The 26083-nt window shown below is 49.3% G+C and overlaps 2 protein-coding genes across 11 annotated transcripts in view; both read left to right on the top strand.

Annotated features, from left to right (window-relative positions):
* The window catches only part of Synpo (synaptopodin), a 65986-nt gene extending 63446 nt beyond the window's left edge, over positions 1-2540 (top strand). For all 10 annotated transcript variants that reach the window (XM_087593308.1, XM_087593305.1, XM_087593306.1 and 7 more), the window contains one exon: positions 44-2540. In XM_087593308.1, coding sequence (XP_087449434.1) covers positions 44-703 — 660 coding nt within the window. In that variant the 3' untranslated portion in view covers positions 704-2540. The remainder of the gene's footprint in view (positions 1-43) is intronic.
* Positions 2541-4683: 2143 nt separating this feature from the next.
* Positions 4684-24930, top strand: Myoz3 (myozenin 3). The gene is given in 7 exon segments (NM_001400829.1): positions 4684-4845; positions 6285-6346; positions 17421-17575; positions 18643-18696; positions 18799-18940; positions 19190-19355; positions 22312-24930. Coding segments are annotated over 6 exon segments (747 nt in total). The 5' UTR covers positions 4684-4845; position 6285; the 3' UTR covers positions 22481-24930.
* Positions 24931-26083: the final 1153 nt, after the last annotated feature.

The following is a 26083-nucleotide window of genomic DNA, read 5'->3' as shown; positions in this document are numbered from 1 at the left end:
CCAGACACTAAACCTTTCCCTGTCCTCTCTGCTCTCTCCCCAGGACCGCCCAGAGAGCCTGCCCACATCCCCGCCCTGGACGCCAGGCGCTTCCCGGCCCCCTAGCAGCCTAGACGGCTGGGTGAGCCCGGGGCCGTGGGAGCTTGGCCGCGGGAGCAGCATGGGCAGCCCTCCGCCGCTGCCGCCGCCTCCACCAATGTCCCCCTCCTGGAGCGAGCGTTCCGTCTCCCCGCTGCGATCCGAGGCCGAAGCGCGGCCCCCAAGCCGCCAGCTGCAGGCGCTTCTGGCACGCAACATCATCAACGCGGCCCGGCGCAAGAGCGCCTCCCCGCGGCCAGCGCCCGCCGAGACTCTGCGGCCCTTTTCCCCGCCGCAGGGGCCGCCGCCGCCGCCGCGCATGCGCTCTCCACAGCCAGCCCGCCCGGCGGGCAATTTCCGCGGAGCTGCTTTCTCCCCTATCCCGCGGAGCCCGTTGCCCGTTGGGCCTTCGTCCTGCACTAGTCCCCGGAGTCCTCAAGCCGCGCCGTCCAGGCCTTTTCCCTACCGCCGCTCACCCACAGACTCCGACGTGTCTCTCGATTCTGAGGACTCTGGGCTTAAGTCGCCCGGCATTCTAGGCTACAACATCTGTCCTCGGGGCTGGAATGGCAGCCTGAGGCTCAAGCGCGGTAGTCTCCCCACCGAGGCCTCTTGCACCACCTAAAGTTCCATCCCCGCCCCGGGAGGGTCGAGCTGGAAGAGGCACTAAGCTTGGGGAACCCCAGCACCGGGATCCGAAGGGTCTGACCCCATTGGACAGCTCTAGAGAAAAGGGGGGTCAAGGAAGGAGCGCTCTGGGCTTGGGGGGCTGTCAGTCAAAGGGTTGTAGCCCTTGGCTCTGTCATTTATTTGTATGGCTCTGAGGAAGAGCCTGTACTGTAGTCTTTGACCCTTAGCTTTGGCCAATGCAGTCTCCAGAATCTTCCCGTTCCTTCCATACACGCATGCCTTGGGGGCGGCAGCTAAGCACACAACCATTGGCCTTCATCATACTAAGCTCCCATGCTCTTTCCTCCAACACTATTCTCCGCCGCCTGGCAAATGAAGTGTGTGTTGAAAAGAACCTAGGCCATGACCCATGCCCAGGCTCCGGCTTGACCGTCGGCTCCTGGCACCAAGTCTCAGGCAGGAGCAGCTGTTTTCCACCTCTTCTCAGACTAGCTCTATTTTTATCTGGTGACCTTTAACGAGATCTCCCAGGCAAGCTCAAGGTGCCCTGCTGGGCCCCTCTAGGGAGAAGGGGCTGGAAGTTTCTCCCGAGGCTCTGCCGTGCTGCTTTCTCTACCCCACCCAGCTCAGGGTGTCTAGAATATCTCTTCGGCCAGGGCAGAGCAAAGTGTAAAGTTCCCTGGGGCCATGGGTCTCAAGAATCCCAGACCCATGCTTTTCTGGGATCATTGATGGCTAGTTTTAGGTTTTCAAAACCGGGAAGAGACGAGATGGCAGTCTAACACGGCTACCCTAGTCTAGGGTGTATTACCTATTTGGAAAGGGGTCCATGTTGCAGAATATGCAAGTCATGCCCAGGATGCGCGGAGGAGACTCCGGTATTGGGTAGAGCTGACTCCTGACCTCTGAGGATTCTTGAAACTCACTCCATAGTATTAGAAAGCAAGGGAGGGTGAAGGGGGAGGTTCACAGGGCTTGAATTCAGAGACAAACATGGGTGGGCAGTCAAGGGGCTACTCCAGTATGGGGCTGCCATAGTGTCTATATTATGCGCAGAAGAATGGGTATTGTTATATTCATTGTCTTCACATCTCTCTCTGGCCTGGCTCATACCTGTATCAGCCTTTGAGGCATCTGTCCCCTTAACCTCAGTGACTCTGATACCAGTCCCCAAGAGTGAGTCGGGGAAGAATAGCTGAGTTCTGTGGTTTTCATAGTCGATGGACGGTATCCCTTGAGATTCCGAGCAGCAGCTTCAGAATTCAGAGCCTGGGGATGGGGGTGCTGGAGTTTGATGAGGCACGCATATATGTAGGTGGGGAAAAAAATACCAGGATGTTGTTAAAGGTAAGGGATGATGCGATTTGGGGATAATTAATAGATTTACCCACATATCAGGGTGATCTAGAGCCCCTTAGGAAGGCTAGGGGAAGCTAGGGTCAGGATGGAATAAAGTCAGGGTTGGAATAGACAAGTGATCTTGGTAGGTCCCTATTGCCCGTGGGTTAACCAGGCCCTGGGAAATGAGAGAGTACTTAGGTCCTACCTGGGGCAGCGTCCCTTGTAGCTAAGGAGTCCCAGGCTACGATGCCTCCAGGAGAAGAGACCCTATTAGATATCTAGTCAATGCTGTGGCATACACAGATCAGCTTCTACCTGCATTTCCTCAGAGAACCAGCAGGAGTCAGCTTTGAGAAACTACAGTTGTTTCTGCAGTTGTCATAGCGACCACCTTCTCACTTGAATAGTCTTCTCTAAAACCCACGACAGCTTGCCTGTATCCTGCCTCATGCCTCTTGTAGAATTCAGAGCAATAAATGCGTTCTGCATTCTTCTGCCTCCTGTTCCCTTTTGCCTTTCTGGAAGCCGTTGCCTTCTTCCTAAGTATGCATCAGTCCACAGAATGTCTGACACACATGGTCTTGGAGCTTGGAAATAAACAGTCACAAGTACAGATGCAAGAACTTGGGGCCATAGAAGTCCTTGGATTGAAGCCCAGGTTCTGTCATTGATTAGGTGGGTCTGAGTAAGCCATTCCTTCCCCGTGTCTCAGCATCCCCATCTGAGTGAGGGGAGGGTTGCTCTAAGTAGTGTCTTGGAGTAAGCACTGCTGCTGGAGTAGGCAGGGCCAAGCTGAGTCTGAGTCTAGTATCCTGACACTGCTTTCTCACTGAAGTCAGGATTCCAGGTCGGGAGGAAGAGTCTCCAGCAGATGTTCTATGTGACTTCAGACAGACTGAGAGAGACCAGGTTCGTCAGGGTCCTGCTCTCTCCATGGGCCAGAGAGAGGGATTGTGTTCCCACTTCTAGGTGAGGATATCCGTTAGCCCTACCCTCTAGATCAGTGGTTCTCAACCTGTGGGTCTCAGTCCCTTTGGGGGGTTGATTGGGCATTTCACAGGGGTCACCCAAGACCATCAGGAAACATATTTACATCACGATTCATGACAATAGCAAAATTACAGTTATGGAGTAGAGACAAAAATTATTTTATGGGGTCACCACAAGACAAGGAAACGTTTTAAAGGGTTGTAGCATTAGGAAGATTGAGAACCACTACTCTAGATTCCGGCCCGGCAGAGATTGGCCTGAGCAACCCAAGGGGTTAGAAAGCTGAGTTTCAAGCAGAGCCCATGGTGTCAGAATGGTCTAACTGGGACCATCTGAACTGATGGAGTCGGGTGCTTACCACCCTGGATCCAGGGAGCTCTTGCAGGGCCCACCCCTCCCTGGGATTGAGTGTTGCTCTAATAGATCATTACTTCTGTTGGAACCTGCCCTGAGTACAGTCAGGAGCTGACAGCCTGCTGGTACCATTACTCCCTCATCTCTTGCCCAGTGCTCAGTACCTCAAACTGATTCATCAGAGATGGAATGAGCTTACCATCTGACCCCGCCTACTTAGCTTCCATTTCCAGACCCTCTCCAAGATGTGGGCATTATCTAAGTGCCCCTCAATGTCCCTTGCTCCTCTTCACCTCTCTGTCTCTGCCCTTAGCCAGCCACCCCATCTCACTCTTGGCTACCAGTCTCTCAGCCTCTAGTCTGGCCCCCTACAAACACAGTGCAGAGCAGATCTGTCTCTGGAAAACGTCAATCTGATCGCCACAGTCCACCAGCTTAACCTCTTCCTCAGCCCTTTATAACACAATTTCCTTTTGGAAAACCAGCCCTTGCCCACCTCTCTCAGTTCCCAGCACCACCCTCAGTCCCAAGCTCTAGCCCTCCTTGCCAACCCACAACTGTCTTTGTGAGAGATCTGCCCTCTGCCTGCTGGGTCCCTGGCCCCTCTGCCTGGTGCGCTCCCATGAATCCTGCATCATCCAAGATCCAGTGCCAGTGCCTTCTCCTCTGGGATGCCTTTCCAGGCTCTGGGCTGAGCTGGCCCTATGTTCTCAGCCCCATGAGCTCTCTCAAAGCAATGCTCAGGATACAGGTCAGACCGTTTACTCACTGGAGTCTGAGCTCCTTGAAAATGAGTCTTGGCATATTTGGTTTTAGTCCCTGGATAGAGGCTCAGGGAATATGAAAAGATAGCAGGGAGGGAGAGAGGGAGGAAGGGAGGTAAGGAAGGCATGAGGAAGGACGGAAGGGAAGGAGTCAGGAGGAAGGGAAGGAGACAGAGTAAGGGAGGGAAGGAGACTGGAGGGAGGGAAGGAGGGACAAGATATTCATTCATTTATTTCTCCATCCACCCATGTGCCAGCAAACATCTGTTGAATTTCTATTAGGCATTACACTTGAACACTAGAGATAGAACAGTTACCATGTTTCGGCAAACGCAGCCAATCCCCAGCATTCCCAGGTGACTGAAGAGTTCTAATGTGGATGTGTGTAGCCAGGGGGTGCAAGCCCTTCTGTTTGCAAGGGCCCGCTGCCGGGGCACCTGTCTTCCCCAGAGCCCAGTGCTTTAAGCATCTGGCCCCGGCTCCTGTTGCAGCCCGAAATAAGGCTGTGACCCACGGACAAGACAAGAATGATTCTTGTCAGCTGAAGCCAGTACTGGCTGTAGGGCACACCCTGCTCACTGACCGCTGACCTGGGAGACTGCAGTGGACACAGGCCCTAGAGCTCCAGCTCCCCGAAGTGTTAATCCTGAGGGGTAGACATTCTTCCCACCTACTGTGGCCCCATCAGGTACAGGCATTGCCCTCTCATCTTTGGGAGATCTTGGGGCATAGGGGGAGTGGGTAGAGAAGATAAGGTAATTTTCAGGGCCTTGCAAGGGATCGGGGGAGTCTGGGCCTTACAGAGGCCTAGGCACTGCATTAGGAGGAAGGGAGTTAGTTGTATGCTGCAGGGTCCTGGACATCAGGTGGGAAGGCTGGGGTTAAAGGTAAGGGAGAGGTAGCTGATATCTCTTCTTAGCCTGCAGAGAAACAACTCCCTGAACATTAGAGACCTTTTTCATACCCTGTGACTGTTTATTTGGGGACAGATCTGACTGTGGCATTCTAACCCAGATAAGTCTTAGTTGGTTTTTGTCAGTTATCTTGTGACCCTAACCCTCGACAGTGTGCAGACATGCTCAGATTTGTGTTCATTTTTAGAGGTCTGTAGACACCCCGAAGCCCATTCTTATAGTTTAGTCCAAACAATGCTGTTAAATTACAAAGGGGGAAACTGAGGCACAGAGCTGGCAAATAACCCGTCTGTACTTGCAGAGAAAGCCAGCGGAGCCTATTGGACTCAGCTCAGTGTTCACAAGGGTCCTATTGGGTGTGGGGACACAGGTAGAGGATGGAAAGATGTAAAAGCCATAGAGAGGAAGGCTGGCAGGGGCAGGCAGGGATGAGGGACTGAAGTTGGGGTCCCCTTTTCTGACCCATGTTAGGGAAACTGGGTTGGGGACCCACGCATGTTCCCTGGGGACTGCATTTGTCAATCTGCTTCGAGATTCCTGGAAAGCATTAAGAAATGAAGGGGAGGGATGGAGGGAGTGTAAGAGAAGAGATGGCAGGTAGGGATAGCTGAGGGCTGCAGGCTTGTGGTGGTGCTGGGTATGGAGGTAAGACGGGTGGGCAGGGCCAGACTTCCAAAAAGGAGAAAGTTGCAAAGGGCACGGCAGATGGGGCTGGCAGAGTGAGGTGGTTCTACTGGCATTCACCTGCAATATCTCTGCTGCCGTGGAATTAGAACAAAGGTAGAGAGATGGTGGGCCAGGATGTGATGACTCTGCCCATCTGATTGGACTAGCCTCAGGACCAAGTACCAGTGTCCTTACCCCAGGGTAGCCCTGGCCTGACTCATGATCCCCAACCTCTATTAGCCTCCAATTAGGTGAGCAGGTGGCAATTGTGCCCAAGGTCCCACCTACCCCACCCTGAAGCCCCAGGCATGGGGACGGACCCTAGGAAGAAGCCCTTAAAGAGAGTGACTTCCCAGAGGACTGGCTTCCGATTCGTGTGGCCTCCTTGGTCCACCGTCTCCTCCTTCACATAGAGACCTTAAACGTCCTTCAACTCCAGTCTTTGTGACTGTGTTCAGCTCAGAGCTGGGGCTGAGTGGCAAGGACTTAGAGGATGTCTTGGGAGAAGAGGTTTCCTGTGCTATTTGTGGGAGTTTCTCCTCCACAGGATGATCCCCAAGGAGCAGAAGGAGCCAGTGATGGCTGTCCCAGGGGACCTTGCTGATCCAGGTAAGGTGACTCCAGTCCTCTGCCTTTTTGGTCCCAGATTATGGCCATTTGAGCCTGCCCTGCTGGCCCCGGGGCTGGCAAGCAAGTGGGGGTTTCACAGTAGCTCCTAGACATGTCTGTGGAGTATGTCACTGGCCATACTTTCTGAAGCCTTGTGGGAACAAACCCTATCTTACAGATACAGGGTACAGAGGAGTATCCCAGACTGAACCTCGGTTCCAAGACCGCATTGTACCCAGTCCTCTCTAAGGCCAAGCTGAGCTCCAAGGATTGGTCCCAGATTCAACTCAACTATGGGTCACACTTAGGCCTCAGGGCAGGACAGGTAGCCCAGCCCCATTTCTGGGAATAGGATTGTGTGTGTGGTGGGGCATGGAGGGACTGGAGGGAAGGTGGCTCAGCTAGACTCAAACTATTTTACTAAAATGTGTCTTAATTTTATGAAAACAAAAATCACTTAAACTCCATGCTCAGCAACTTCACAAGGTACCTTCAAGAATGTCCACAATAATCATGGAGTTTATTAGAGCACTTCAAACATTCTAAAAATTAATCCAGCTAAGGTGGGAGTTTCAAGTTTTCATGTGGCCTTAGTGGTTCCATGTGGCTGATTAAAATCCAGATCTAAGGCTGGTGAGATGGCTCAGTGGTTAGGAGCACTGACTGCTCTATCCAGAGGTCCTGAGTTCAAATCCCAGCAACCGCATGGTGGCTCACAGCCATCTGTAATGAGATCTGATGCCCTCTTCTGGTGTGTCTGAAGACAGCTACAGTGTACTTATATATAATAAATAAATAAATCTTAAAAGAAAAAAAAGGTTGATAGCCTCAGCTCCTGGGTGTGGTATGGTTCGGTGTGGTAGTTGGGGTGGGGCCCACACCTTCTGGATAAGTGCCAGGTCACTGGCCCAGATGGCAGCAGAGACTCTCTGATAAATGTTTGCTCCGCACCTTCTTTGCTTCTCAGCTAGGGTTAGAGACTAAAGGACTCTACAATCATACGGTATGGCTTCAAATGTATTTTAAGAAAATAATATTTTTTGAATCAGGATCTTATATATCTCAGGTTAACTTCAAACTTGCTATAGGGCTGACAATGACCTTAGAGAGTACAATGTATGTGTGGGGAAGGGGGCTGGGGGAGCAGGAGCAGGTGGATGCATGGGTATGTGTGCACAGAATCCAGGGGAGGACATTGGGTTCCCTGTTGTATCATTTTCAGCTATTCCTTTGACACAGGGTGTCTTAGTTAGGGTGTCACTGCTGTGAACAGTCCCTGTGACCTAGGTAACTCTTAGAAAGGACACTTCATTGGGGCAGGCTTACAGGTTCAGAGGTTCACTCCATTATCATCAAGGCAGGAACATGGCAGCATCCAGGCAGGCCTGGTGCAGGAGGAACTGAGTTCTACATCTTCATCTGAAGGCTGCTAGCAGAAGACTGGCTTCCAGGCAGTTAGGGTGAGGGTCTTAAGCCCACAGCTACAGTGATACACCTACTCTAAGAAGGCCACTCCTCCTGATAGTGCCACTTCCTGGGCCAGGCATATACAAAACATCACACAGGGTCTTCCACTAAAACTAGAGCTAGGCTGACTAGCCGGCAGGCCCACAGGACCCTTCTGTCTCTGCCCTCCAGCAGGGCTGGGGTTTTAGCTGTGCAGCATTTTACGCAGGTCCTGGGACCTGAACTCAGAACCTCATGCTCATACATGCTCTTACCCATTGACCCATCTCTCCAGTCTCCATGCCGGTTTTATGTGGCATTGGGAATCAGTGCCTAGTGCATTCTAAGCAAACCCCAACAATTGAGCTACAGCCTCTGTCCTGTATGGCTTTACATGTGTGAGTTATTCTTCTTCTTTTTTTTTTTTTTTCTTTTTTTTCGGAGCTGAGGATCGAACCCAGGGCCTTGTGCTTGCTAGGCAAGCGCTCTACCGCTGAGCTAAGTCCCCAACCCCGTGAATTATTCTTCTAACTGACCTTGCGTGTTCCTTCATCTTTTGGTTGTTTTCCTGGTTTTGTGACCCACCCCCTTGGGTACCGAAGCTCAAAGACTTCTCGTGTGCTAGATAAGCACTCTAGCACCGAGTCCCACTCCCAGGCTGTGTCCCCGTGACTCCGTGTGCGCACATGTGCAAACGCTGTCAAGCATTGATGCTACCCTGGTAGAGTCATGCAGTGCATTTTACGCCTCTTGTCCATGGAGTTAATCACAGCCCCCCCCCCCCCAAATAGCGACACACAGAATTTATACCGCCCATGATTATTATCAAGACACTGTATTAGTTATCTTGTGTGGCTGTGATGGAAATCTATGACAAAGACCATTTGCAGCTCTCCAGAGAGAATCCGGGATGGATGGGGGAGGCATCGCAGCAGGCAGCTGGAGCAGGAAGCTGAAAGAATACACCTTCAAGCACATGCATAAAGCAGAGAGAAAGCTCTGGGAGTGGGGTGATGCTTCAGTCCCTCGAAGACAGCCCCCAGGCGAAACACTTCCTCCGGCAAGTTCTATCTCCTCAAAGTTTCTTTTTTTTTTTTATAAATCTTTTTTTTTTTTTAAGATTTATTCATTTTATTATATATAAGTACACTGTAGCTGTCTTCAGATACACCAGAAGAGGGCATCAGATCCCATTACAGATGGTTGTGAGCCACCATGTGGTTGCTGGGAATTGAACTCAGGACCTCTGGAAGAGTAGTCGGGTGCTCTTAACCGCTGAGCCATCTCTCCAGCCCCTCCTCAAAGTTTCTTATCAGTGCTACCAACTAGGGATCAAGTTTTAAATACTGTGCCTATGGGAGACATTTTTTCATCAAACCACCTGTCTTAGGGTTCCCATCACTGTGAACAGACACCATGACCAAGGCAACTCTTTTTTTTTTTTTTTTTTTTTGGTTCTTTTTTTCGGAGCTGGGGACCGAACCCAGGGCCTTGCGCTTCCTAGGCAAGCGCTCTACCACTGAGCTAAATCCCCAACCCCCAAGGCAACTCTTATAAGAACAACATTTAACTGGGGCTGGCTTACAGGTTCAGGGGTTCAGTCCATTATCATCAAGGCAGGAAGCATGGCAGCGTCCAGGCAGCCATGGTGCAGGAGGAGCTGACAGTTCTACACCTTGTTTCAAAGGCAAAACAGAGAAGACCAACTCTCACATGGCTAGGAGGTGAGTCTCAAACCTACCACAGTGACGCACTTCCTCTAACAAGGCCACACCCACTCCAGCAAGGCCACACCTCCTAATAGTGCAACTCCTTGGGCCAAGCATATTCAAATCCCCGCACCACCAAATATACTAATGTCATTTTAAAATTAAAAGTAGCCACCGAAAGCAGTAGCAATCTCCAGGCAGTGGTGGCACGCTGTTTAATCCCAGGATTCAGGAGACAGAGGCAGGCAGATCTCTTAGTTTGCGGCCACCTTGATCTACAGAATGAGATCAGGGATAGCAGGACACTACACAGAGAAACCCTGCCTTGAAAAACCAAGACCAAAAACCAAAAAAAAAAAAAAAAAAAAAAAAAAAGGCAGTAACAGTCAAAGCACTTACCAACCATTATTACTTGGCTCTGTGGGTTAGACACTCTGTAGAAACCTTTTTGCACTAAGCCAGCTGAGCCACAACAGCTCTAAATTACGTATTATCATGCCAGTTCTGCAGACCAGAAAGAGGGCTCAGAGGAGCCAGGTGACTGGTCCATAACACAGTTGGGATCTCACTGTTGATCTCTCTGTCTCTAGATACGATGCTTCTATGGTGGTTCTGTAAATAATTTAGCCAGTGACAATATTCAGACAAGTGCCCAGAGAGATGGCTCAGTGGTTACGAGCACTGGCTGTTCTTCCAGACAACCGGGACTCAGTTCCGAGAATCCACATGGGGGCTCACAGCGGTTTGCAGCTTCAGTTCTAAGGGATCTGACACTCTCTTCTGGGTTCTGTGGCTATTGTATGCCTGTGGTACACAGACGCACATTCAGGGAAAACATCCATACATAAAATAATGGGTTTTGAAAAATTCAAAGAAAACACACGTGAATGAAACAATTTGAATTCGTTAACCTCTGTCAGTATAATTTTTACTGGTGTAAAATTTTCTCCTCTACATTTTTATATGAATGCAAGTGCATGGACCGTGTTCTCTCGACCAAGCCAGCTCAGACAGTCAACAGGATCTCCAGGGAAAGAGTGAGGATTAAAAAGAAAAAGACAATTAGACAACACTATAAAATGACTCCAACCAGTTCTGAAGCTCAGGTAGTTTTTTTTTTCCCAGTCTGCTTTTATATCATTCTAGGTGCATACAAAGAATACGGTCAGTACCAAGGCATAAACAAAGTAGTCAAGGAACAAGCAAGGCATAAACAGAGTAGTTTAGGAACAAACAAAGCATTAAAAAAAGTCCCATGATTACTGTATTCAGGGTCTTAACAAGACTTATCAAGATACAAAGATCATGGGCTGGAGAGATGGCTCAGTGGTTAAGAGCACTGGCTGCTCTTCCAGAAGTCCTGAGCTCAAATCCCAGCAACCACATGGTGGCTCACAACCATCTGTAATGGGATCTGATGCCCTCTTCTGGTGTGTCTGAAGACAGCTACAGTGTATATAATCATTTTTTTTTAAAGATACAAGCAACACATCCCTCAGCTGTATTCATCTTGAGTCTACTTCCTTGTCCTAGCCCAATGTCAAATTCTCACCAATATCCTAGAAGGCGGCACCAAGAGCGCTCCGCATTCTCCTACTGGCTTTCTTTTTCACTCAGCAGCATACCACAGGATTCTTTCCATTCTAGGATGATTTATCTCGCTGCATCCCATCCACTTGCTTCCGTAGCACATCTTGTTTGGGATGTGTCATATTTACCCGACCAATTAATTCATGATGGTTGTCCCAAAGGTTGTCTTAGGTGGGACCCTTGAACGGAGGGTCTGAGTGTGCAAACTGGAGCTTAGCTGTGGTTCTGCTGATGCTCCTGTGTGTTCTTTTACCTCAAGGTTGCCTGTAGCCCAGGCTGTCCTTGAACTTGCTATATTAGCCAAGGATAACTTTAACTCCTGATCCTCCTGCTCCTTAGGTGCTGGTACAGGTGTGTGCCACACATTCTGTTGACAGAAGGACAAACTCCCCTTCTGTTCTTAGTATCTGTTAGAAATCCCATTGAATGGGGTGGTTGGTGGCACACATGTGCATGGCCTATGCCTCTAGTAGCTGCATCCGCCTCTGCAGTCCGTACACCCTGCCATGCTTCGAGTTTGGCGCCCCCCCCCCAACCCCTTGCAAGTTTCTACGACCACCTCCCATATCCTTGTCTTGGGCGCTGGCCTTCCTTGTCACAAGGAGAACGGTGAAGTGGCTAACGCAGAACACTTGTGAGGCAGTGTGCACACCCGTGTGATCCCATTCTGCAGCTGGGCTGAGGACACCTGTTCCCTTCACCGCAGGCTCGAGAACACTCCTTCGTCGTCTTCCCTCCATCTCTTGCATTGACAGTTACTATCCATGCCCTTCATGAAAAGCCCCTCCTTCCCGATTCCACAACTGCCCGTGACCACTGCCCTTTAGAGCAGGGGACATGCTTTACTAACACTTTTACTTTCCTAATTTCCGAACACAAATGGAGCTAGGATACAAGTCCCACAGACCTCCTTTATTATAGATTCCAAAATTGACACAGAAGCTCGAGATACTTCCCCTGAAGAGCATGTCACCACCCCCTCCCCAGATTCTACAACCTGAGGAACAAAAATAACAGTCCCTGTTTGTCACAAAAAACATTAGCACATTGAACGGTAGCAGCAATAATAATTGAGTGGCATCTAAGAACTACTCGATATTCAGATTTAATTTAATTATTTTATTTTATTTTATAACTACATTTAGTAGTTTTTAAAGTTTTTAAGCTGGGCAGTGGAGGCACACACCTTTAATCACAGCAACTGGGAGGCAGAGGTAGGCACATCTCTGAGTTCAAGTTCAGTCTGTTTGTACAGAGCCAGTTCCAAGACACCCGAGACTACCCAGAGAAGCCCTGTCTCAAAGAAAGCACAACTTTTAAAGCCTTACTTATTTGTATTGGGGGGGGGGCGGCGGCGGCGTGTTTTTGCGTACATGTTTGTGTACCACAATCATGCAGTTCTGGCAGTGGCCAGAAGAGGGCAGTGAACACACACTGAACCCACCCTGCAACTGAAATTTCAGCCGGGTGTGAGCTGCCTTGATGGTTTGAGGAATTGAACCTGAGTTCTCAGCCAGGGCAGCCAGCGTTCTTAAACGTTGGACTCTCTCTCCACCCCCATTTGTAGTTTTAATCAGGACCCAAGCGAGGTGCACAGTTCTTATTTGGTTGCTATATTTCTTAAATATTACTCAATCTAAAATAATCCCTCTCTTTCCTTCCTTCCTTCCCTCCTTCCTTCCTTCCTTTCTTTCTCCTCTTGTCTGAAGAAACTAGACCGCTGCACAGCTGCACTCACAGACATTTCCGCATCCTATTTCTAGCTCTTCACCCCTTTATTCCACTGTCCGTTTTCTCTTGAGCCCCTCCTGCCACACTTGCACACCCAAACGCTCTGTGGACATTGCTTTAGTGGAGTTTACCACTGACCCAACTTGAAAACTCCGATGGTCACTTTCCAGGTCTCATCTGCTTTGACATGTCAGCAGAATTTGACTCCTTGGGCTGGGCTCTTGTCTCTGAAGTGTTTCAGGTACCCTTTCTCCCTATTTCTGCCTTGCTGGCTCCCCTAGGATTCCAGGGTATTTTTCTCCTCCACCTAAGCTATGTTAAGTCATTGGTTCTCTGTATTTGTATTGCTTCCTTCCCGACTGCATCCAGCCTACCAGCCTAAAAGGGCATTTATTCACCTGTTGACACAGGAGAGTTGGTGGTGTCTGATTACACACACACACACACACACACACACACACACACACACACACACACACACACATAATTCTGTACTAGAAGAGATTGCCCTTAGGTTCTTTCACTTGCTGGGAAATGCTCTCCCGCTGAATGACGCCCCCACCCGATATCAGATGTTGAAGACTGGTAATGTTAGCTAAGATGCCCACATAGAGCCCTCTTCCACCACCATCGATTTGTTGTCTTCCAGGGGACTTCCTTTGTTGGTTAAATATATATAGTTATGTCTTTTGCTCTTAGGGAAACACAGGCAGAGGGTTTGGGATCTGAACGCTTAAGGACAGTCAACAACCCCGAACATCCTCTAAGTGGGGATAATGACTGATTCTAACCATGAGAAGAGGCATAAACAAAACGTTCTTCATTGAAAAGCAACACGAGGCAGACATTGTTCATGGCAATCCTCAGCTAGGTAGCAAATTCAGGGACAGCCTGGGGCCACATGAGACTGTCTCGAAACACAGTGGGTAAGAGCATTTGGCTGCCAAGTCTGACAACCGGCGACCCAGAGGATGGAGTAAGAGGGCTGACTCCTGCAGGTCTTCTCTGGCCGCCACATTTGGTATGGCATGGGCCACCTCCTAGAACTTACTAATGGATGGATATAATAAAAACAACAAAAATGAGGGGAAAGGGAGAGAAAAGTGAAAATAAAATATTGTTTATAAGCTTATGATGCAATTTTGATCTCTAGGCTTTTTTTTCCCCCTTTGAACATTAGCCTAACACTTTCAAGTTCCTTCTTGGTATTTCTTTTTTTTTTGGTTCTTTTTTTTTTTTTTTTTTGGAGCTGGGGACCGAACCCAGGGCCTTGCGCTTCCTAGGTAAGCGCTCTACCACTGAGCTAAATCCCCAGCCCCCCTTCTTGGTATTTCTACCTGAATATCTGTAAGATTCCTCAGACTGAAAAGGTGCCTTTGTGTGACGTTGTTGCTTTTGTTGGTATCTGGTTTTTGTTTTTTTTTTTTGTTTTTTGTTTGTTTGTTTGTTTGTTTCATGACAGGGTTTTTCTGTGTATCCCTGGCTGTCCTGGAACTCACTCTGTAGATCAGGCTGGCTTTGAACTCAGAGATCTGTCTGCCTCTGCCACCTGAGTGCTGAGATTAAAGGCCGGGGCCACTATGGCCCTGGAATGTTGTTGTTACTTCTGGTGTTTGTTTTCACAGTACTTACAATGTAGCCCAGCCCAGCCTTGGACGTAGTCCTTTATAACATTCTTAATTGTTTTCAGACAATTGGGAGAGTTTGAATAAAACCAGGTAACTGTGCTGGCTGGTTTTGTGTGTCAACTTGATCCAGGTTAGAGTACTCAGAGAGGGAGGAGCCTCAGCTGAGAAAATCCTTCCAACTTGCTTTTTTGGTCATGGGGTTTCATCACAGCAATGGAAATCCTAAGACAGGCTGGTTTCAATGCAGTGGGGTATGGCTGTGACAGACCTGACCATGGTTGGGGAGAACTGTGGAGGGACTTTGGAACTTTAGGCTAAAAGAACCTAGTGGTTTGAGGCCCCAGTGGAATGTTCTGTCAAAGCTTGGAAGAACAGTGCCGAAGATGGAGGCCTGACTTGTGACATTTCAGAGGGAAGATTAAAAACTTTCAGGGCCAGGCTGGAGAGACGGTTCAACGGTTTAAGAGCACTGACTGCTCTTCCAGAGGACCTGAGTTCAATTCCCAGAAACCACATGGTGGCTCACATCTATTGTAATGAAGTCCAACACCCTCTTCTGGTGTGTCTGAAGACAGCAACAGTGTATTCACATACACAAAATAAATAAATCTTTAAAAAAAATCAGGGCCATTTGCGATTTTGATTTAAGATTTTCTGTGGTTCTGGCTGCTGGGGCTTTGATTTAACAAGAGGCAAGAACCACTAAAGTGCAACCTTTGTGCTACTGGGACACTTGATGCTGGTCAGCTGGAGCTAAGAAAGTAGGGCAGTGATCAAGAAGAGGCCAGCATCACTGGGGTGAAACCTTCTGGGAAGTGTTTCCTGAGAGCACAGAAAAGCTGTGCTCCAGAAGTGACCAAGGTTGTACCGTGTTTTGGCACCTAGACTTGGTAATGTGTAAGATCACCCAGGTGGTTCTGGTTTTGAGAGCGTGAAGAGGTCATGGAGAGCAGCTGACGCTTGGCACTGTGAGAAGTCAGGAAAGGTCACTGGTGAAGGTGCAGCCTCAGTGGCAGTTGAAGGACCAGGACTGAAGGGGTCATGCAAAGAAGCTGAGGCTTGGCATCAGGAAGAGAACTCATGACAGGCTATTGATGAAAGTGTGGCCCAGTTGCAGCGGAAGAGCCCAGCTTTTTGGAGATGCCAGTACCATGAGATGACCACCAAGAACAGCAGCTGCAGTGGAGAGGAGCCAGTTAGAGCCAAAAGACAAGTTGTGTGTGCTACAGAGGGCAAAGCTGGAGAAGTGACCCAAGTCCTTTAGTGGAACCCAGAATATCATGTGTGGATCCCAGACACTGGACTTCGAGTTATTGATACTGTTAAGAGCTTAGTTTTGCTTGGTTCAGAGTGTGACTGTGGCCTGGTTCTTCCCTCTTGAAGAAGATATTTAATTTTGAATTTTACAGGCTGCCCAGCTGAAAGATCTTGAACTTTTAGAAGAGGTTTTTGGGTTTTTAGAGAGACTGGATATTTTAAAAGAGACTGAAATTTTAATGTGTTTGAATTTGTTAAAAACTGTGAGACTTTTAAAAGTTATTTTTAATGTGAGATCTTGGGAATGAATAAGACAGGAAGAATTTATGGTTTTAATGGTAGTATGTTTGTGTGTCAAGTTGACAATGGGTCAGTTGTACTGGCTTGTTTTGGGTGTCGACTTGATACAGGTTAATGAGAGAAGTGAGCCTCAGCTGAGAAAATGCTTCCATGAAATCCAACTGGAGGGCATTTTCTCAGTGATCAAGGTGGGAGGGCCCAGCCCATGATGGGTGCTGCCATCCCTGGGCAGGTGTCTTGAATTCTTTAAGAAAGCTGGTTGAGGGAGCCATGGGAAGCAAGCCAATAAGCAATACCCTCCATGGCCTTTGCATCAACTCTTGCCTCCAAGTTTCAGCCCTGCTTGAGCTCCTGCCTTGACTTCCTCCAATGATGGATTAGCATCTGGAAGTGTAAAACAAACCCTTTCCTCCCCAACTTTCCTTTGGGCTATGGTGTGGAGACAATAAAACCCTAAGATAGTAAGTAACTTAGGTAAAGGAAACATTTCTTAGTTTCCTTTCTAACGCTGTGATAAAGACACCCTTACCAAAAGTAACTGGGGGCAGAAAGATTTTGTTGGCTTCTATGTTTCCGCTGTCACAGGTCATCATGGAGGGAATCTGAGCAGGAACACAGAGGCAGGAACTGAAGTAGAGACTCATGGAGGGGTGCTGCTTACTGGCTTGTTTTCAACAGCTTCCTTATACTACTCAGGACCACCTGCCCAGCGCTGTGATCGCTCACAGTGGGCTGGGCCTTCCCACATTATGGAGCTGAAAAGTCATGCTAGCAGGGGAGTCCTCCTGGAGCAAGATTGAGATCCGGGAGTGTCTGCACCCTGAAAATCTCTTCCAGGGCCTGCACGTCTCTGGGCATGCAGTCTTATAGCCCCACCTTTGCCAACCTTGAGGTGGTCAAGTAGCCTGAGGGTTACGTGGTTAACAGATTAAACTTCTTCTTTCCTGATAAAGTCGTGTCCAGCAAGCACCTGGAATTCCTCTTCATGTAAATAAGGCATTCCCGGCACCTTAGCCCCAGCCAGATATGTACACTCACCCCCAAACGCTCTACCCGTTCTCCAAAGGCTTTAATAGCCTTTGGTTTCCCAATTAAATGAGCTGCTCAGTGAAGCCTGCCTCCTGAGAAGTCTGTTTCTCGCCAAGCTCACCCGCAGCCTGAGTTCTCTGAACCCACCCCACCAATCAAGGGAAGGGGAGTGGAGCGGGAACAGTAACACACCAGCCAAGAAAATGTCCCGCAGAGCCAAGAAAATGTCCCGCGGAGCCAAGAAAATGTCCCGCAGAGCCAAGAAAATGTCCCGCAGACTTGGCTAATCTGATGTAGAAGTTTTCTTAGTTGAGGCTGTCCTGGGGTATTGGTGGGGCCTCCTTGAGGTGAGGTAGTAAGAGCCCTCTCTGAACGCTCCCACAGTCCCTTCGCTGGACCTGGGGAAGAAGCTGAGTGTGCCTCAGGACCTAATGATAGAGGAGCTGTCTCTACGAAACAACCGAGGATCCCTCCTCTTTCAGAAGAGGCAGCGCCGGGTGCAGAAGTTTACCTTCGAGCTCTCAGAAAGCTTGCAGGGTGTGAGTAAGCCATTGCGCGCTCTCGGGGAAACCAAGCCAAGAGGGAGCCAGAGCGGACCTCTGTGGATGGCGGGTGGTAGGTGGTGGGGAGCGGTGTGTCCCTTTCGTGCACCCAGTAGATTATGCACTGAGTCGTTGACTTCGTGTCAGATGCAGTTCAGACTTCGGCTTGGTCTTAGGGAGGAAATACAGAAGAAGGCCATAGAACGATGGTTCTCAACCTTCCTGAAACCATGACCCTTTAATATATAGCGCCTCATGTTGTGGTGGTCCCCCAACCGTAACATTATTATTGCTGCTGTTTTATAGCTGGGATTTTGCTATTGTTATGAATCATAATGTGAATACTTTTAGACATGGAGGTTTGCAAAAGGGGCCCTGATCCACAGGTTGACAACCGCTGCCCTAGAAGCATTGGCCAGTAGACAAAATTAAGAATGGGGGATAGTGCAGCTCAACTGGTTGAGTGCTTGCCTAGCACGCAAGAAACCCTGGGTTGTACCCTCAGCAACACACAAAACCAGTGTGGTGCTTCACACCTGTAACTGTAGTGTCTGGGAGGTATAAGTAGGGGATCAGGGTTTCAAGATTGTCCTTGGTCACAGAACAAGTTCAAAACCAGCCTAGGCTACATAAGTAATCCTGCCTCAAAATACAATAAAATAATGTTTGGCAGGTGGCAGGTAATTTTAGAAAATACTAATAAAGTTAAGGAGTGGCTACTTTGCCAGATGCCTGAGACAGTGCTTCCCAAGGGTCCCACATGTATGAGGTGGGATGTGAAACCATTATCATACACGCGGTCATCCTACCCCCACCCTCTGCCCCCAGAAGGGAACTGAGACAGTGTCTTATATTGACTCTAGTTTACAGTAGCAATGAATGCTGTTGTTATTTCTCCACTACACTACAATGGCACTGACTCATTGCAGCAAACCATCAACTCATTCTTCCTACATCCCCAAGCTCCCTGTTCCTTCATTCCCCTCCCCATCCCTTAGGTAGTGATGATTAAATCCTGGCTTCTTGCTCTGCTGAGCGTCCCTACCCATTTATTTCCCCCATAGATCCTGGCGGGTAGTGCCCGAGGGAAAGCGGCTGGCAGAGCAGCGGTGGCAACGGTGAGGAGGAGGGGCCCTTCCCCCAGGAACAGCTATGGGAGGGGACCTGGCTGCTAGTGGGCACCTGGCCATTACCCTCTGCGAGTCTGATCCTGTGCTCAGGTTCCCAATGGCTTGGAGGAGCAGAACCACCACTCCGAGACGCACACGCACGTGTTCCAGGGGTCACCTGGGGACTCCGGAATCGCCCATCCTGGAGCGGCTGGGACTGGGTCTGTTCGTAGTCCAAGCGTCCTGGCACCAGGTGAGCAGCTGTCCCGATGGCTCTGAGTCAGCAAGCAACCCAGATTGGTTACACAGTGCAGGCTAGACTCCCACCGCTGGAGACCTCCCTGAGTCCTCGGATCCGGAGGCTGTGCCTCTCCTCATGCACCCCAACCCATCTCTGCTCTCTTGATTCCACTCTCCTGGCCTTACCATTCTCCCCAGGGATGTGGGAGATAAGGAGATAGAGCCCAGGCCTCGCCTGTCACCAATGCCATTTCGCCCGCAGGCTATGCGGAGCCACTGAAGGGCGTCCCACCGGAGAAGTTCAACCACACCGCCATCCCCAAAGGGTACCGTTGCCCTTGGCAGGAGTTCATCAGCTACCGAGACTACTACCCGAGTGGCAGCAGAAGTCACACTCCCATCCCCCGCGACTATCGCAACTTCAACAAGTAAAGCCAGGCTGAGTGGGACACACAGGGTGGGGAGGCCTGAATACTTTCTGCTTGCTAGCGCTAGCGCCAGAACTTTGTAGATGTTTACTGAGATCTTGCTAGAACAACGGTGTTCAATTAGTGCCCATGCGTGCGTGCGTGCGTGCGTGTGTGCGTGCATGTGGTGTGTGTGTGTGTATGTGTAAAAGATGAATATGCCACACCTCCATCACATATTTGGGTGTGGCCCAGATTCAAGTCATTTTACAAAGGTAGAGACTGGGCTCAGGGATATGAACTCTCTTCTAAGTCACAGAACTGGGAGGAAGGGGCATCACGGGGCTTCAAGTCCCGGAAGTCTGGGCTGTATCGCTCTCGGATGAAAGTTCTGTTCTTTTCTGAGGACAATTCCACATCTCACCAGTTCTAGGCCTCCCCCTGCTTTATCTTTCACCAGGAGTATGGGAAAGGGCCGGAAGGTGGCTTCAAGGCTGTGGAAAGCAGGAAATAGCAGAATTGAGGTCTGCTGAAGGAAGTGGTCTATACTGGCTTAATGTATGGACTTAACTCAGGCTTTAAAAAAAAATGCAGATGCCAGACCTAGCTGTGTGGTCTTGAACAAGCAACGTAACCTCTCTGCCCCTCTGTTACTCCATCTGTGAAAGGAAGCATTCCCATGTGCACAAGGTTGCTATGGAGATAGCATGAGAGGTCCTAGGAAAAGTTTCTGTCAGATAAGAAGCTACTGGGGTTCGCTACAGACATAGCTGTTTAGGTAGAAATGTTGGGGATGGGTCAATTGGGAGGGAACGTGGGGAACACTGTTCTGGAAGCCCAAAAGCAGAGCAGGAGTCCCAGCTGAAGGTGGATCTGGAGAGGAGCACCAGCAGAGGTGATGTCGCATCACTTGGCTTCCTTGTCCTCAGGGCTGTTTCTGAACATGTTGCTCTGGTTTGGGCTGCAGTGAGAGAGAACAAGAAGGGTCCACACATGAAGATCGTGAGGCAGACACTTCCATCCTGAGAAAAAGGACAGAAGGAGGGGGTCCTTGAGGATGCACAGCTAGAGAGGGACTTGCTGACTTTAACAGCTGATTGGGCAAGAGGCATTGACAGGACGGACTGGGCCTCAGGTTATCCACCATGCTCAACTGCTGGCCCTCCTAGGTCCTTGCCCACTGCCTGATCATCTATTCAGCTGCACAGTGGGCTCAGTCCTCACTGCTGGCGTGAGTTTGGATGACTTGCAGGCACTTTCCACTGGTTTGTCTCAGAATGGCAGCTGAGGTACACTTCTGGGCAGCAGGAGGGTGCTAAAGAGGCCTCTTCTGAGACAGAAGGAGCACCTGAGGTAGCAGAGAATAGCGTTCTGGTGGACAAGCAGGACCCAACCAAGATGCTGGATTCCTAGTTATGGCTGTGAGGCCTGCTGGGCTCAAACACTGCTAGCCTGTTCCTGCAGGGTTTAGCTGGGGTAGACCCCACAAGTAGTACTGCCCTGGCAGGCTCCCAGGCCCTGGGTGAGGTTTACAGTTCCACCCTTTCCCACTGCTCCCCGCTGCAGGAGAGCTACAGGAGTATTGCTTTCAGTATTTCTTCAAAGGGTTGTAGATGCAACTGGGCAATCCAGCCCTTGCCTAGTGTGCATGGGGCTTCATGTTCAATGCCCAGCACTGCTCTTTCCTGGGAAAAGACTTAAAAATCACATACAGTGTTAGCCAACTACAAATGAAAAAGAGAATCACGGCTGTCCCTAGGTGTGGTGGCGGAGATCTTAGAGATATGTAGAAGACTGTAGCCAGAGGCAGGGACATCTGGGAGTCCAGAGTGGACATGACCGTGAAGTAAAGACAGGATCTGTGTGTGGGCCACTCTCTAATTCCTGTTTGCTTTGCAGTGGTTAGTAAGATGGTCAGGATTCCCTGATCTCAGAAAGTTCATCCGGGCAGCTGCTTACAAGAGTGTGAGACATTGCGCTCTCTCTCTTTCTCTCTCTCTCTCTCTCCCCCTCCCTCCCTCCCCCCTCTCTCCCCCTCCCCCCCTGTATTTGCGTACAAATACTTTGTTTTATTTTGTAGCCTTTTCTCAGGCAACTTCGTGCTTTTGAAACCCACCACACTCATACATAGATTCTATTTCCCTTGAGTCACGATATGGCTCTGGCTTGTCCACCCCTACATCAGAAGGTGGAGGCTGTTCCCCCGCTTGTTAATGCCCTGCTCTCAGCTTCTTCACGAGAGCATGCAGGAGCCTCCTCCAGCCATATGCTTTGAGACAGAGTTGCTGGATGACAGTTTACACATTTTCAGATTTAAAAAGATTCTGTCAATTTGTCCTCTGCCGGGGTGGGGTGGGGTGGGGTGGGACACACACCAACATACCTGGGGACGAGTGGAGCTTCACCCCTGCCCCCCTCATTAACTTTAGCGTCCTCCTTTGGCGGTCTTGGGGGGGATGGGGTACTTGGGAGAGGCATTGTTCTGGATTCTGCTTGTCACTTGTGTTTTGATGATTCTCTGGAGGTCCTCCTCAGTCCTCCATGTTGTAGGTATTTTGTTGTAAGGGGAAGTGAGATAAGGAAAGAGAAATCCACTCTCCAGTGTTCTCTTCTGGCACTGACTGGAGGGGAACATGAAACTTTGCCTACAGCACTTCTAACTAGAAATCTCCCATTTACTTCAACAAGGAGCAGATTTGGACAGGGCAGAAGTAAGGACACCAGTTAATGATCGCACAGAACTTTGCTGCCTAGAAGGGGAAACTGAGGCCTCAAGAGACCACACATAAGCACCTGTCTGTTAACCCTCCTTCTTTTTTTCTTTTCTTTTCTTTTTTTTTTCTTTTTTTTTTTTTTTCCGGAGCTGGGGACCGAACCCAGGGCCTTGTGCTTGCTAGGCAAGCGCTCTACCACTGAGCTAAATCCCCAACCTGTTAACCCTCCTTCTTACAGCTCTCCTTTCCTGTTTCTCTTCCAGGACCCCAGTGCCATTTGGAGGACCCCATGTTGGGGAGGCCATTTTCCACGCAGGCACCCCCTTTGTCCCGGAGCCCTTCAGTGGCTTGGAACTTCTCCGCCTCAGACCCAATTTCAACAGGGTTGCTCAGGGCTGGGTCCGGAAGCTCCCGGAGTCTGAGGAGCTGTAGCCTCAGCCTGAAGCTACAATTCCCTGGGCTCGAGGCCCAAGAAACGTTATGCTTGTCTGACCTTGCTTGCTTTTCTTTCTTTCTTTCCTCCTATACCCAGCCCCCAACCCCAAGTATTTCATTTCTCCCTTTACTGAGACAGGATCTCACCCTGTAGCCTAGATTGGCGTGGAACTCATAGCCCCACCTGGCCTTGCCTCAGCATCCCACGTGCTAGGATTACAAAGTCGGCATTAGAGGCTGACCTCAGCACATAAAGAGCTTTCACACCCTGAACGTTATTAGATACAGCAGTTCAAAGGTCAATGAGTTCATTAATCCTCAAAGCGGATGTGTATCAAACATTGTATCATCTAATGTGGATTTGGAACCTGCCCCAGACTCAGTCTCAGATTGGCCTGTGACAGGAGCTAGTATCAAGTACTCCAGGTGACCCGTGTAACCTGCCTGTGATGTGTGTCTGTAGGAAGTGACAGCCATGCCTGCCTCTGCCTGACCCCAGCAGCTGTCACTTCCCTGATGACAGGATGCTCAGTAGTAGTCCGTCTATGTGTAGATTGTCCTGATCATTAGGAAGGAGTAACTTGGGAATGCAGCTGTTTGTAGAACGCTTGCCTAACAAGCCTAACACGCACCAAACCCTGGGCTTCATCCTAGCACCACATTAACTAGGCTTAGTGGGGTTATGCCTAAAATCCCAGCACTCGGCAGACACAGGCAAGAGGATTGGAAGTTTGAGGTCTGTGCTCGCTTCAGCAGCACATATTATTAAAATCGGAAGTTTGAGGTCATCCTTGACTAGATGGTGAATTTAAGGCCAGCCTGGGCTACAAGAGACTATCTTAGCTGCTGATTGACAGACGTGCACCCCATTAGCTGTCATCTGTACATGCTCCCAGCGTTTCTGAAACATGCCCCATGCTGGATGGTGCCAGGCCCAGGTCTCAGGAAGGCCATGACAGGAAGACGGTTTGTAAGGCAGGTATATACTGACAGCTGAGAACAAAGTAACTGGGAAGAGAAGACCCCCAAGTGAGCTGGTGGGATTTCACAAAGTTCCCAGAAGGCTTGAACCAGACCTTAGAGAAGGAACAAGAGCCCACCAAGAAAATAAGATTGTGATAAAAGGTCATTTTTGGTATGTTTTGAGCTGGGTATTGAAGTGCGGTGTTTTGGAGAGGCGAGGCTGTAGTAGAGACAGAGGCTAAAGGGACAAGGAGTTAGCAATGGCCTCAGTGGTTGCTGTGTAGCACCCAGGAGTGATGCTAGACACTAGGATGTCCACAAGGCACAAGGAGCAGGAGGGGATTAAGGGAGTGGAGGGTGTCAGCCTGTGATGTCCTTTATAGAACAGCTACAAAGTAGGACACGTAATGACACCATCCCGTCCTCCATTCTGTACAGATTCTAGTCCAAGTGATGGGGCTGCGACTGCTAATTGTAGAGTGTGGACAATGCCTTGGTGGCGCTCGCCATACTCTGCTCCACAGATGTGGCTATCCAGTCTCTAGACCGAAAGGAGCAGAGCTGAAGAGACAGAGTCCGTGAAGGATTCCATCAAAGAGAACCACTGCTCTGACTGAGCTGACGCTCACCCATTCTGGAGTCGTGGAGCGGTGTCCTGTTTTGTGATTTAGGGTTTAATAGTGGGGGCTTGGGTATCCCACTAGTTGGGATTTGGTTAATCTGAGTGGTATGAGCTTGGGAAAGCCACTTCACACACGAGCCTCTGCTTCTGCGCCTGTAAGACAAGGACAAGTGTAGGTCTTCTGCAGGACTCGAGAGCACAGTATAGGACAGTCACAGGGCCTCCATGTCGGGTTTCTTGCGTTACCCGTTCTGTTGGAATAGATCCGCAGTGGATGCCACTTATGAAGCGGGCTGTGAGGATGCAGGACTCAGGTCAGCCTGAGGCTGATGATGGGAGGGCTCCTTTTGGCAGGAACCCTTGGCCAGGCTGGATGGCGCAGTGGATGCATTTTTTTTTTTTCTTTTACTCTGTGGAGTTTTACTGCCTTTCCTGGTTTCAGGGAACCAGTAGCCTGAATCTTGAGGTGTTTTCTCTTGGATTTGGGGCTGTCAAAGCCAAGTTTCCATAATCTGAAGACCAACACTATCTGGATAGTAGGACTTCTTGGATGGCTTGTGTAGCTCTCTGGAAGGAAACCTATCTGACAGCACAGAAAAGATTCGGGAGGTGGGGGTCCTGCATCCCAAAGTAGGTCCTTCAATCTGCCGTGATTTTTGTTACTTAATAGTGTCCAGCATGGCCCATGCCATGCACCTTCTCCCTTGTATTCTCCACTCCTGCAGACTGTAGGCAAACTGCTAGTCTTTAATGGAACCACCGCATACGTGCTGTTACTCAACCAGAAAAAGTTTGGATCCCGAGAAAGCAAATAAACATTTCAAGCATTTTGGGGATCTACCAAGTCTTTCATCAAACCTAACTTTATATCCTTTATATAAAGTATCAAGACAAAACAAAAACATCGAGAAGCCTGGTATTAGAGCTAGCAGCAATGATGGTGAACTAGTCCCACGTGACCACAAGGACACCTCTCAGAAGCACAGTGGTGAACAAGGCAAGCCAAACAATTACCTGTATGGAGACAGAACAGTGGTGGGAAGGGTTTGTGGATGTGAATGACTGGAAGTTCTCTATTTCTAGACCTAGCTGACTGCTAGACAGATGTCCACATTAAAACAGTTCAAGTCTGTTGTATATCTGTGTTTTATATGCTCTCCCGTGTACGTTCTATTAAAACGATCCCTTCTTTAAACAAGTTAATTTCAGGTCCTAGGACCACCAATAATCCTAAAAAGGCCAACAGACAACTTCACTGCATTACACATGAAGAACTAACAAACCTCAAGTTCCCACAGAGTATCCCAGTTGGGAAAAGGGCAGAAAGCGAGAGGTCACTACAACAGCTCAGAGCTTTTCCTGGCAGCACATCAGGCAGCAATGGCAAAGGAGGTTTGCACCAGCTCATCTGAACCAGCTTGGCTGCAGGAGGGAAGTGCTCAGAGCAGGGCAGACACTTGTGGGTATGCCTTTGAGGGCTTTGAGAGAAGTGTGGGATGCAGGTCAGTGCGCTGAGTGAAGGGTTGTCTGCAGTGTGGGTGACAGACACTGTTATAATGGCTGGGGCAAAGAAGCAACTGTCTAACTGTTTTCCAAGTTACACATGTGAGCTCTGAAGGAGACTTTAGATAAAAATGGCATCAAACCCACTTTGGATTTCGCTGTTTCATTTACAATGGTTTGTGTAAGGATGACACTTAAAGTTACCATACTTTTCTTTCTTTAAAGACAGAGTTTCACTATGTAGCTCTGGCTGGCTTCAAACTCAGGATCCACCTGCCTCTGCCTCCCAAGTGCTGGGATTAAAGGTGTGTGTTACCACAGTCAGCTTCCTGTCAGTTCTTATTCCAACCATACTACCAATTTCTTAGTACTAAAGAGGATGGGTATTTTTACCATCATAGAAAGAAAAATTTAGAATGCCAGTATTCAGGGGCTTATAAAAAAAGACTAACCTGAGCTATATCTGAAGATTTTATCTCGAACTGCATAGCCACCCCCAGGACCAAAAAATA

This window comes from Rattus norvegicus, chromosome 18, assembly GCF_021556685.1.
Source record: "Rattus norvegicus strain SHRSP/BbbUtx chromosome 18, alternate assembly SHRSP_T2T, whole genome shotgun sequence".
Taxonomy (NCBI): domain Eukaryota; kingdom Metazoa; phylum Chordata; class Mammalia; order Rodentia; family Muridae; genus Rattus; species Rattus norvegicus.
The sequence above is the reverse complement of the archived record's forward strand: the minus strand, read 5'-3'. Positions and strand labels throughout refer to the sequence as shown.